This window comes from Neophocaena asiaeorientalis, unplaced genomic scaffold (assembly GCF_003031525.2).
Source record: "Neophocaena asiaeorientalis asiaeorientalis breed wild unplaced genomic scaffold, Neophocaena_asiaeorientalis_V1.1 scaffold110, whole genome shotgun sequence".
In the NCBI taxonomy this organism is placed as follows: domain Eukaryota; kingdom Metazoa; phylum Chordata; class Mammalia; order Artiodactyla; family Phocoenidae; genus Neophocaena; species Neophocaena asiaeorientalis.
Window position 1 is genome coordinate 8,298,631 of NW_020175053.1, and position 13,119 is coordinate 8,311,749.

General features: G+C 59.6%; 1 protein-coding gene across 1 annotated transcript in view; it reads right to left on the reverse strand.

Moving 5' to 3' along the window:
• Positions 1-6: 6 nt before the first annotated feature.
• BCR (BCR activator of RhoGEF and GTPase) overlaps positions 7-13,119 on the reverse strand; it is a 98,751-nt gene continuing 85,638 nt past the window's right edge. The window contains exons 17-25 of the mRNA XM_024763684.1: positions 11,520-11,670; positions 8,002-8,327; positions 5,949-6,008; positions 4,865-4,974; positions 3,421-3,560; positions 2,760-2,894; positions 1,891-1,996; positions 1,285-1,447; positions 7-946 (exon numbers count right to left, since the gene is read on the reverse strand). Of these exons, the coding sequence (XP_024619452.1) occupies positions 857-946; positions 1,285-1,447; positions 1,891-1,996; positions 2,760-2,894; positions 3,421-3,560; positions 4,865-4,974; positions 5,949-6,008; positions 8,002-8,327; positions 11,520-11,670 (1,281 nt within the window). The 3' untranslated portion in view covers positions 7-856. The remainder of the gene's footprint in view (positions 947-1,284; positions 1,448-1,890; positions 1,997-2,759; positions 2,895-3,420; positions 3,561-4,864; positions 4,975-5,948; positions 6,009-8,001; positions 8,328-11,519; positions 11,671-13,119) is intronic.

Consider the following 13,119-nt stretch of genomic DNA (forward strand, 5'->3'; position numbering starts at 1 on the left):
GGAGGAGGCCAGAGATCAAGGCCTTTCTGAGCTGATGAGAAGAGTGTGTGCCCGGTGGGGTAGTCGGGACGGTGAACAGGATCACTCTCCCTAGACAACCAGCCATAAAGTGCGCAGCCTGGGCCTCCCTCCCCTGGTGTCCGGTCCTGGACGTTACGCAGCTCCGCAGGGAGCTGCCTTCCGAGGGGCACGTGATCAGCAAAAACAAAGCAACAGGATAGAACCGGAAGAAGACCCATTTCTGCACAAATCCTTCTAGAAAGAAAGAAGAAAGGAGGTGAAAGGGGTCAAGCGCTACACAGTGTAGATTTAGCTTTTCAAACCTGTTACAAACAGGAGTCGAATTTCTAAGTCTGGGAAATCGAAACGCCCCCACCCACGCTGGACAGGGCCTGGCCCCTGGGCACGAAGCAGCAGCAGTATTTATTCAAGACACGATACCAAGGGAATCTGCTCATGTTCCCTTCTCCCTGGAGAGGGTGCATCTCGACAGGTGATCCAGTAGAAATCTTTAAACTCTCATAAGTTAAATGCGTAAAAGCCACTCCCTTTGCCTGGTCCCGCCCAGGCCCGTGACCGGAGACACGAGGGCTGGCTTGGGGCGCCCTCTGGTGGCGGCGTAGAAAACCACAGTCTGAGGCCAGCCCAGAGTTCCCAGGCCCCACCGGAGGTGGGCCTGGAACTGCCCAGGCCACTTGGCCTTTTGCCTTGGGTAGTTGTCTCTTGGCAGCAACCCGGCCCTGGGGGGTGGCCTAATGACTCCTCTGGAAGGTTCGGTTCCTGCTCTGTGGATAGCCCGTTTCCCTAGAAGGTTCCCAGGCCGTTCTGCCGCCATTTTGGAGGTGGAGTTGGGCCTTTAGACTTCGGTGGAGAAGAGGATGCTCTGTCTCTTGCTGTCTGGGGCAGGAATGGCCTCCAGTTGCAGGAAGTACAGCAGCACCTGGACCTGCCGGGCAGAGCAGGAGGGGACAGCGGCTCAGAGAAGAGGCCTTTCCAGCAGAGCCCAGAGGGCCCTGCTGGTGACACAAGCCTCTCACAGCAAGAGATCTGATTGCCCCTGGAGGACGGCCAGGTGGGGCGGGCCCTGAGAAACCCCACAAAGGTACAGAGGAAAAAGCGGTGGCCTGGGTCCTCCCCACTCCTCCCTGCCTCGTGGCCCCGGACAAGTCCCTCTCTAAACCTTGGACACCCACCCTGCACAACTCGGTGGGAACCACCGGCAGGACGCAGGGAGGGGCAGACAGAGGCCACCTGTGTAAGGCCGGGTGGCAAGGGCCATCGTACCTGGGACATGACCTCCAGGGACCAGCTGTCGGTCATGGAGATGGGTTGGCTGGGGTTGGTGGGGAGCTTGCTCTCCTTGTCTGAGGGCCGGAGCAGCGTGGGGCCGAACACTGTGGCGAGGTTGTGCAGGGACATCTTGTTCACTGTCTCCTTTTCTGCCACCCTGCGGAGGGCCGAGGCAGAAGAGCAGGTGCTGCTGTGACACCATCTTGAGGATGGACGTGGGCAAGGACCCAGGCCATCCCGGGAGGAAGGGCTCAGCCCCAGCTGTGCAGAAAGCAGACCCCACCCTGGCTCTTCTGGGTCAGAGGGGCCCGGGATGAAGAGTGCTCAAGGCCACCAGGTGGAGGGGCCGGTTCTGGGATGGATGGGGGGCGGTGGTGGTGGTGATCCGAGCACACCACTCGCCGTGGCAGAGAGGGATGGGGGTGGCAGTGGCTCTGGTACCCAGAGGGGACAACCACAGACCGGGGCAGGTGTAGAGAGAAGGCCCTGGGTGCCGGGGAGTCTGACACCAGGGAGACAGTGGAGCACAGAGGACCCCCCCCCAATTGCTGCCTTTGGGGGTCCCGGAGCCCTGAGCCTCCACATAGGAGCTGGGGTTACCTTTTCAGGTGGTCCAGAAGGAAGAGGAATGTCAGCAGGTTGGCCTCCGGGAGTGACAGCAGCAGGTTAAGCATGCAGCTCTCCTTTGCCACGGGGTCTGAGAGAGCTGCGGGGGGCACGGGGCGGTTACTTCTCAGGGTCACAAGCATGGGCTGGAGGCCTCTCCCAGGGCCCGTGTCGGAGGACACAGGACAGCCCAGGGCCGTCACCGTCCTGCCTCATAGCACTGGCCCCCACTGAGGACGCTGTGGTGGGAGCTGGGGTGGGGAGCTAGCCACCCTGGACGCCTTTTCTGAATCTCAAAGGGGTCAACAGCACCAAAGGGACCAGCGGCAGGAGGCGCCGGGCACAGCTGCCCTCCTGGCACACTCGGCCGTTCCCGCCTCCTGTTCGGAAGAGCCCAAGGCAGGGGAAGCTGGGCTTGGAATAAAGCAGGAAGAGTGACAAGCAGGAGGGCCGCGAGGCCCCAAGGCCCCCTCATCACATCACCCTGTGCACCCAGGGGGCCAGGTCCTCTGTTGAACGGCCCTGGAGGGAGGTGCGGAGGCCGCAGCTGCCCCATGCACCAGCGCCCCCAACCCTCCAGGTGGACTGGGGGTCAGGTCGGGCTTGAAGCCCTGCTTGACGGGGCCAGGACCTGGGGTAGATGAGGAGGACAGTGGCCTCCAGGACCCCGCACCCAGGCGTGTCCACAGTAGCGCCAGCTGCTGCAGCCTCTCGGGCGACTTGGAGGGACCGGGACAGCGGGCAGTCCGCTGAGGATGGGCAGAGGCCTCTTGGGACCGGCTTGGTTCTCGGTCGCCCGCCACACGCAGGGTTTGGGCTGAAACTCGGGTTCCCTCACCTCGCCCCTGACCCCCCTCACTCACCGATGCCCTCGGCGAAGTTGGGGTAGAACTCGTCGGTAAAGAGGGGCTCAGGCAGCTCTCGGAAGTAGAGCTTCAGCGTCCCGGCAATGGCGTTCACGTCCATCTCGCTCATCATCACCGACACGTCCTTGTTGTCTGGAGAGAGCACAGACGTAGAACAAGGTCCACAATGGACCCCGAGTCGGTTCTACCCTCTGAGCCACAGGCCGGGCCCATGCTGGCCACCTAAAGGGAGCTGTAACTGTGGGTGGGCCCACACGTCCATGGCTCCAGGCCATGCCGAAGTCCTGGCTCTGCCCCCTTCCACTTCCAGGACCCTCTGGGGTCTTGTGTCCTTATCTGGCCATTGGGGCAGTTCCACCGGCTTCTCTGCAGCCAGATGCACTGACCCCTGGGCTTTGGTTGGCACCTCTTTTCCACTCCCGGCCGGGGGCAAGCAGGCGGAGCCCTGGTGCAAGATGGGGCCGCCCCCACGGGAGCCCCTGGTCCAACTCCGCAAGAGCCACGCCCGTGTGGTCAGGACGGGTTAAGAACTGGCTTGTGCAGAACCTCCTCCCACAGTGCCATTTCCTTCTCGTTGTAACATAAACGGGCACGCCGGGATCTCGGCTTGGGCACTGTGCCCACACCACCATCCCGCACTGCCCAGCCCGACACTCACTGACGTCAAAAGCCGCCTTCAGTGCCTGGATGTCGGTGGCCACTCCGGACACGCGGTAGATGCCCACTTCCTCCATGCCCCGGCGTTCGATCTCCTCCACGCACTGGCGCACGATGTAGGGCACCTTGGAACGCTCCCTCCTGCAGGGGAGGGGATGCCCTCAGTGCCTGGCAGCCCTGGCTCGGGCTGCAGTGGGGCTCATCCCTGCACCGCTCTGCACACCTGCAGCACCCAGGTTTGGGCACACCCAGAGCCTTCTGTGTGTTCTCTCTCTGTTCTGAGATCTCACGATTATTACTGCTTATATCTTATCGGGGCCTTTCCAACAGCTCCAGATGGCTGGACACCCTACAAGTCATACACGACCTTTGAGGGACAGTCAGGAGGCTTTTCTAACTGAGGTCAGCCACTGGAAGTCAGTTAAAAGATCCCAGGCCCTGGGGTAACAGGTGACTGCAAGGGTCCTGGAAAACGGTCTGGTCTCCGAGTTGGGTCAGGGGACCCGGTCTCAGCCCTGCCCCCTACCTGCTGTGCGAGAGGAAAATCCTGACCCCTTCAGGCCTGGGGCAGAGGTGAGCCCTAAGCCCAGCAGGCGGCCGGCCCAGAGGACCAGCTCCATGGGGCTGCCTCACGCCAGTGCTCAGACTCCTGTGATTCTAACACTTTTCTCTTCCACGTCCTAACAACGGACAATTCCAGTAGCTCCAGGCAGGACGCCGGGGTAAGGGCACTTCAAACACAGGAGACTTGCTGTCTGGAGGGTCAGCTTCAGTCTAGTCTAGTGACTGCATATGCGGGAGCCCGGAGAAGCTCTGTCCCTAGACGCTCTCGCAAGCAGTGCTTCTCTGGGGCACCTGCTGACAGTGCTCTCTGCTCTCGCCCTGAGCCACCCGGAGGTGCTGGGGGGGACGACTGGGGTGCAGCCGGGAGCAGGGAGCAGTGTTTGGACACAAAAGGTGTCCAGGGAGCGTCTGACGCAGGTCCCTGCCTGACGACCAGCGAGGTCAGGGCCCGGCCAGATTCCAAATCGGGGAAGCGAATGGATTCTGGCAGGAGGCGGCCTGTGTCCCTGAGAACTGCCCTCAAACCCACACACAAGCTTCTCCTGGCAACTGACCCGTGACAAAGGGGCAGCGTTTCCATCATTGAACAGGAGGCCTGATCGTGACAAATTCCGAGCGAGGGAAGAAAACCCTGCCAAGCGCAGCTCCGCTGGCAGCAGGAAGGGGGTGGGACACCTCTGAGCTCATGGGGACACCTTTCATGGTAAACATGGGAGGCAGCCGAGCACGGTGCTCCAAGGGCCTGGGAGGCGTCCCCGTGCAGTGACTGTGGACGGAGCAGGAGACCCACACCTGCTCTTTCCTCCAGAAACACCTGGGGCGGGGGTGCCCTTGGTCCTTAGGGACGAGAGACGCATGAGCCCCAACCCCTCACCACTCACTTGGTGACCACGGCGATCTTGACTCCGAAGACGCCCGTCTGTTTTCGGGAAGGCATCCTTTTCAAGCTGAACTCTCTGCTGGTGAACTTGACTGACAGCTTCACTTCAATCTGCAAGTGGAGGGGGCACGACCCTCTCACCCTCCTGGTCCTCACAGCCTGTGCTTCCAGGGGCCCCGGGATCTCAGCAATTCCATCCACCCCCCCGGGTGCGCAGGGCAAGGTCCAGGTGCGGGGTGGCCCCTAGTCCAACTCAGCAAGAGCCAGGAATGGTCAGGGTGATCTAAGGACCAGCTTCTGCAGAACCTCCCCCAACGACCCCATTGCTTCTCTTTCTTATATAATTCTAACAACAATAACACTAGAGAAAAAGTATAGAGAATAATATAACAAAAAGATGAATTATCTATCAAATGGTAACATTTTGTCCTACGTGCCCAGACTTTTCTTGGTGTGTGCTAGTACTTTTTCTTTTTAAGGTCTAAATCCTTCTGGGGCAGAGTGGCATGGACATATATACACTACCAAACGTAAAATAGATAGCTAGTGGGAAGCAGCCGCATAGCACAGGGAGATCAGCTCGGTGCTTTGTGACCACCTAGAGGGGTGGGATAGGGAGGGTGGGAGGGAGGGAGACGCAAGAGGGAAGAGATATGGGGACATATGTATATGTATAACTGATTCACTTTGTTATAAAGCAGAAACTAACACACCATTGTAAAGCAATTATACTCCAATAAAGATGTTAAAAAAAAAAATCCTTCTGGGGAACTGAAGGCTAATCAGGGGTCTCAGTTTCTACGGGCAGACCCCAGGGTCAAGGCCCTGTCTGTCCCCATGATGCCACTGGATTGCCATTTGAGGAGGGATGCTCAGTGCCTGGCGGGTGACTGCACTCCAGCCACCAGGCGGACTCCTGCCTGCACATAGGCGATTCTGCCCCACAGTGCCTCTGCCTCCTCCAGCCACATTCCCCCTGAGACACCGGCTCAGGCTCAGCCTCCTTCTGACTGTTTTGGAAGAGACCGGGACCACCCCAGCCTTCGGCAGGAAGCGGGTGCCAACACAGCCCCATGGGTACATACCCCATTCATGGCGATGATGGTCCGCTGCCAGTCTCTGTCCTGCAGGGCCTGGGGGTCCAGCTGAAAGCAAGGGGCCATGATTATCAGATGCCCTGGGGTCTGTGCAGAGGCCTGGCCGGGCAGCGGCCCGAGCCTGCTACTTCTCCATGTCTAAGTCGAATCGGAGCCAGACCTTGGCCAGCACCGCTATCCAGAGACCAAGAGGGGTCCTGAGAGAGGAGAGGACCTGCTAGAAGCCCCCGGCACCTCAGAGCCCTCCTGCCCCCAGACCTTTGCTGCCTGTAGCCCAGGCTTGCCCCCGGGATGAGTCAGCAACAGCTCGGGGACTGTACCCTGCTCCTCCGGTCCCTTCCCAATGGGAGCTAACATCAGTGCTGGCAGCCCTGCCGTCCTGCTCCCTGCCCCCACCCCCGGCATCAGAGGTGCTTCATGCAGCTCGGAGGAGGCTGAACAGTCAATTTAGACACACTTTGGGAAGCCCGATTTCAAAAGCATCTTCCTGGGGGTGTGTCATCCAAGAGCTGGGGACACTGCCCTGAGCTCTGGCTGTGGGAGCCCGTGCAGGCGGCGTCTCCAGTCCAGGCCGGGCCCATGGCTCAGAGTCAGGCCCAGAAGGACCCGGAGCCCAGCTCCAAATCATGCCACTGGCGAGGGGGCTGGACAAAGGCTCCCTGCAGCCCCTCTCGCTTCTATCGCATAGAGCGCTGTCTGAGCGCCGGTCCTCGGCACCCTGCTGTTTAGTGTAAGATGCCCTGACCTTCCTGGTCAGGCTGCGTGTCCCCTGTCCACAAGGGCTCCATTTCCCCTGTTCTGGGGAGCGCATGTTCTATACCAGCGGGTTGGGCTGGACGAATAAGCACCTGGGAGCTCTTGTTAAAGAAATACTTCCCCAGTCTCCGCAGAATTGACAGCAGCACAACCAAAAACTGCCCAGGTGATTCTGGTATGAAGCGAGGTCAGGGAGCCACCATCCGACACCACATAACCTGGCACTCCTTGCACGGTGCCCCGGGATTTCATCGCTTGCTTTGGGTGATGGTTCATTTCTGCTACTAGAAAGTTGCTTAAGAGCAGGACCACACTTCATGAGTGCTGCACACGCGTGCACCCCACCCCAACACGTGGCGGTACTGCGCACAGCGTGCTCAGGACAGCCATCACCTGTTTATCCGCTACAAGGGACCCGAGAGGAGACAGCCACCTGGGCCGTGTGCAGGGGAGGCAGCTGGAAAGCGAGGCCCCGAAGCCCTACCTCTCAGGCGTGTGCACCCAGGCCCTCCCCCTGCCCCCGCTTGGCACAGAGGTCATCACAGGTACTCCTGGGGGTGAGCCTTCCTCACCTCCCCTCTAGATCCTACTGGGTACCATTCGCAAGGATCTGAAATGCCATGGACAGACTGACACAGACAAACAGAGGGAGGCAGAGCATCTCCCTCCTGGGCCATGCGGTGACAGGTTCTCCTTCTCTTCCAGGAGGGTCTTGGGGGCCACACTCCTGGGCTGTGGGGACCCTACCCTGAGGGGCAGGTCTGTGAGCAGAGAGCAGTCACAGAACACTCCCACGTGGTACTTCCCGACACCCAGCTGGGGTCACACCTCCTCTGGGGGAGGGTGCGTGCGGGGGGTGACACCAGGGCCCTCACAGCTCTGGGGCCAGTGGAGCTCCCAGCTCTCAACCAGACCAGGTGTGGCGGGAGGGAAGGACGCGCACTGCTGGTCCCTCACCCCCAGCTCCCGTGTCCTGGCCGCCCAGGAAGGAAGGGGGCAGGCACGGTTCTTCCTGCTCCCAAGGAAAGGGACGGTTTCCCACCACATCTGGCAGTTGTAAACAGGGAAACACGGCAGCAGAAAGATACCTTTCCTTTCCTTCCAAAGAACGGTAATCACTAAGCCCCTCTCCCCTCTCCTCTTCCCAGGACAGAGACTGGCACACACAGCCCAGCCCCAGCCGACCAGGAGAGGGACAGGGAGGGGAACAGAGCCCGACACCGGGCGGCAGGGACCCTGCCTGGCACCACCCACCCAGAAATCCCCGGCCCACCCGCAGGCCCACCTTGCTCTTGCACACGAGGCTTCGGATGTGTGTCCACAGGGCGGTGCCGCAAGCACATAGGTGCTTTTCGACAGAGGCCACCCGTCTCCGGCCTGCCCGGCTGGGGTGGAGGTACCGCAGGAAGCCCTGCAGGGCGGCTGCACATGGTGTCTCTTGCATCCTCAGTCCTGCTGCTCGAGGGGCTGGCAGCAGGGCGGGGGTGTGATGGACAGAAGCGCAATGGACAGGAGCGTGGCAGGGCAGGAGCGCGATGGGCAGCAGTGTGGCGAGCTCCCGGCCTCCTCCGCCTTTTGACCAGGCTTCTCGGGACGCCCCGCCCCTGCAGTCTTGCCAAGGTAAAAGTTTCCCATCACCCCTGAGCTCTACTTTTTGTTTGTATGGGAAAAACACCCCCGCCAGCAGCCTATTGGTTTTGGGAATTCCGATGCGTCACTATTTTCTCCAAAGCCCAGAAAAGCCAAGCTTCCTTCTCAAGTGGCTGGTTTCCTGTCGGTGACTTTGGAGGCGCTGAGTAACCCGTGTCTGCCCGGCCAGTCTGCCTCAGGGCAGACGTGCTCAGGGGACAGACACCCTCCCACCTCCCCGCAGCCAGTGACCCCATCACGGCAGGCACTGCCGGGGCTGGACTCAGGTGGGAGAACATCCCACAGCCCCCAGAGCACAGCCAGTTGGCCCAGCGACAAGAGGGTTTGGTGCCACCATCCACCCCCAGCACCGACGTCCAGCCCCACCTCCACCGGGCCCCAGCGGCCGGGGCGCGCACTAGCCCCCAGAGTGCAGACCTGGGCCACGGCGCTGCCCGGGCGGCTCCAGTGGGAAGACGGTCCCGAGGCTGGCTCGGCTCCAACAAACAGAGCGTGCTGAGCAGAGTGGAAGCAGCATAACACAACGGTGAGGCCGTGCCTCGGTTCCGTCCAGCCCCAAACAACACTCAAGGCTGGCGCGCCCTGTCCTGGGCTATTGAAAGCACAGGGAAGTAAACAAGTGGGGACCATGGAGGGGAGAGGGCCGGAAAACGGCAGACGAGGGAAAACCCAGGGCCGCTGTCGGGATCTCAGCACGGAATGCGCCAACTGCTCAGAGACAGGGCCCGGGTGGGCACGGGGCCTGCTCACACCTGTCTTCCCAGGAGGAAGGTCCAGGTCCCCGTTTCTCTCTCCTAGGGCTGGGCAAGGGGGGCCTCCGAGAAACAAATGTGGGCGGTAAGCCTGGTGGACGGTTGCCCCAAGGTCTGCCTGGAAGACGGTCCTGTGCGACCAGCCAGGGAGGGGGCGAGGATGGGGCAGGCGCTCGAGGACCAGGCACTGCCCTGCCTGCTCTGTAGCAGACACGGCCAAACGGGTCACCGACGGACAACCCCGGGGCATCTTCTCACCCACCCCAGCTTGGGCGGTGGCAGGACCGAACTGTCCAAAATGGAAATGCTGTTCCCTCCTCACCAGCCTCATTGGAGACTGTAGTTTCCGCCGGGAAACCGTCAACATCCAGGACGGTCCAGCGGGGCCTCCCCAGCCCTCCCGACTGAGACCCACGTGTCTGCACTGTAACCCACTCCCTGGAGTGGGGTCCCTAAGAGGGGACCAGAGACTCCCCCCAGGAGGGGAATCTGCTCTCCTGCTTCTCTCACCAGTCTATTCTCGGGAGCTCTATCCTCTCCATCTTTAACTCCTTCCTGCCCTTCCCTAACCCCAACCAGGCCACAGCAACACCCAAAAAGACAAAGGACAGCGCCAATCAAAAAGACAGATGGTAACAAGGGTCAGGGAGGATGTGGAGAAACAGGAGCCCTCGGACACCACCACGGGGACGTGAGCTGCTGTGGCCTTTCTGGAAAAGCAGGGCAGCTCCTCACAAAGTTAACCTTGGCTGCCTGACCTGGCAATTCCCCTCATGGGTCTCCACACAGGAAGGAGGAAAACATCTGTTAACACACAGACCGTGCACACATTCATGGAGCATTAACCATCACAAGCCCAAGCTGGAGACAACCCAAGTATCCATCAACTGGCGACCAGATGGATAAACAAAACGTGGTGAGCGGATACACGGATGAGATGTGGTCCAGGCAAAAAAGGAATAAAGTAAACGCTCTATGAGGCGGGTGACCCTCAAAAACATTTTGCTAAGTGGAGGAAGCTGGTCAGGAAGACCACGTCATGGAGTATGGTTCTGTTTATAGGAAACACGCAGAATGAGCAAATCTATAGACAAAAAGCGGGTCAGCCCGGGCCCGGGGGTGGGAACGGGGCAAGGGTTTTGGGTGGATGGAAACATTCTCAAACAGGATTGTTGGTGACGGTTGTACAATGCTGTAAGTTACTGAAGATCACTGACTTACATACTTTAAAGGGATGCACTGCATGGTATGTCAGTTAACGAAGAAAAGATACTGGGCCCCAAACTGGACCACAAGAGAGCCAAGGAGGGACTGGGTCCCAGCACCACTCTCCCCACGGTGGCAGAGATATGCTTCTTCAGGACAAAGCCCAGGGAATCCGTACAAGGATGTGCTCTTGTGGCTTTACATGTTCACAACTTTTACAGTTGAACATCTAAAATCCTCCTCAAATGTTTGTAAAAAACAATCACCACCCATTTTACAACACCGTCTCACCCCATTCATCTCTGACCCCCCCCCGCCACTGCACCTCCATCCCCATGCGCACACGTGGCCCTGGCACGGTGAACGGCCATGTGGACGGAACGTGGATGGTCCTGAGATGATCCTGATGGCAGGTGCGACTCGGGGACTTTGTGACAGGATCAGCTGCCCCCTCCCCATCTCCCTCCTGCCTGACGGGTCTCCAGGGCTCTTATCCACACTTTGGCTGGTGTGTATCTCTCCTGCTAGAATGCAAGCGGCCCGAGGACAGGGCCATGCCACTGCACCTCCATCCCCATGCGCACATGTGGCCCTGGCACGGTGAACGGCCATGTGGACGGAACGTGGATGGTCCTGAGATGATCCTGATGGCAGGTGCGACTCGGGGACTTTGTGACAGGATCAGCTGCCCCCTCCCCATCTCCCTCCTGCCTGACGGGTCTCCAGGGCTCTTATCCACACTTTGGCTGGTGTGTATCTCTCCTGCTAGAATGCAAGCGGCCCGAGGACAGGGCCTTCTCTGTTTCATTCACTGTGGTATCTCTGTGCTCACACATACATGCATATAATACGTAATGTAAACGTGTACATACACAGTGTTGTGCAACCATCCCCAATGTCCATCTCCAGAACCTGCTCATCTTCCCAAACAGAAACCGCCTCATTAAGCAATAACTCTCTGTCCACCCCCACCCCCACAGTGGCCTCTATTCTACTTTCTGCCTCCATGAATTTGACTACCCTGGGTACCTCATTCAAGTGGAATCAGACAGTATTTGTCCTTTTGTGACTGGCTTGTTTCACTGAGCAGAAGGTCCTCAAGGTTCATCCACGTTGTAGTGTGTCAGAACATCCTCCCCTTTTTACGGCTGCATACTATTCCACAGTATGGTCACGCCACAGTTTATCTACTCACCAGCAGCTGGTGGATGCTTGGGTTCTTTCCAGTTTGAGGCTGTCATGGTCTGTGCTGCTGAGAACATGTGTGTACAAGTCTTGGTGGCACCTCCACATCTGGTGATGTTGCCAGGCACTCCCCTGGGCTCCCGGGGCACAATGGCCCAGAACTGGTGGTCGAATGGGGAGACTGACTGAGTGGGTATACTTCACAGCTTGGTGATGGCTGGAGTGTGGGTGCCAGGACGCCCCAAAAGGGGCACATTTGGACCCCCTGGCCCATACCCAGTCTGGGTACAAGCTTCCCGGCTGAGGGAGAAGTCTGGGAAACCGTGTCCCACCCTGAGCCGGCCCAGAGCTGTAGTCTCAAATAAAGTGAGGGTCAAACCAGACACCCGAGGCCCCAGTCTCACCCGTGAGGCTCACATGAGACATAAAACATTAAAAAAAAAAAAATCACTTCTGATGCTCCCATCAGAACCTGAGTTGTGAGATGAGCAAGACACACACAAGAGCAATGCAAATGGGAGCAGACAAAATTCTAGGATGTGACAGAAGGTTACCCTCCGAGCAGAAGAGACAGGACACTGCACAGGGAAGTGAGGGAAGGAAAACTGAAGGAAGGAATTCACGATAGCGTGAGGCTCCACTTTCCCTGGGCTTTGCTGACCCTGGTGATGCCCCCCGCTCCCTACCCAGGACATGCTGGGGCACTGGGGCCCCTGTCCTGGCCCAGCGACTCCTCAGACCACGGCGCCCCGTACATCCCCATGAATCCGGCTGCTCTTGGAGCTTAGGATGTGCTCATCTCCACCCAGGGAACCAGCCCTTGAAGCCCCAGACGCAATGACCCTCAGTGAAGGCGTCTGTCCTGACTCCTCTCTCGCTCTGACATAACTGCACCATCGAGGCCACTGGCTGCCCCAGGCAGGGCCTGCTCCGCCTCGAGGCCCATCTGCAGCATCCTCCTTTCTGAGCTCTGGACCGTGAAGCCTGGGGGCAGCTGTCTTCTTGTCCTCAGGCTCCCCGGGGCCTGGCGCACGGAGGCCATCGATCACTAGGGTGGCACAGCGGGCTCCTGGGGTCTGAGGACGGACAGCTCGCTGAGCCTCAGATCTGGCTTGAAGAGGGAGCTCACTGGACCCTCTACACCTGCCCGCAACGATCCTGGGGCCACATCCCCACTGGACAGCCTGTCCCTCTTCCTTCCTGGTCCCTGGCTGGTGCTCTGAGCTAACCAGCTCACCCCCCCTGGGTTCTGGAGGGAGAGTCCCCCACCCTCCTCTCGCGGGGGCTCCATCTCTCGGGGAGGGAAGCGGGACCTGGCAACTCACCCAGGACAGTCACCTGAAGAGCAGGGGCCGAAACCTGAGAGTCCAGCCAGCGGTTCCTGAACCTACCACTCACCGACACCAACAGGGGGGTAAAAACACATGGATCCGGAACCCTAACCTGGGGGACTGGGACCGAGTTCCCCGGATGGTACTGACACCTCTGGCCCAGGCAGGTGTGTCCGATTTCCATCCCTGGCCCCTTGGGGCCCGCTGACCCCTGGCTGGCTCCCACTTCTCCATGGCGCCCCTCGGACACTCTGGGGTGCTGCACCTCCCCCCCCCCCC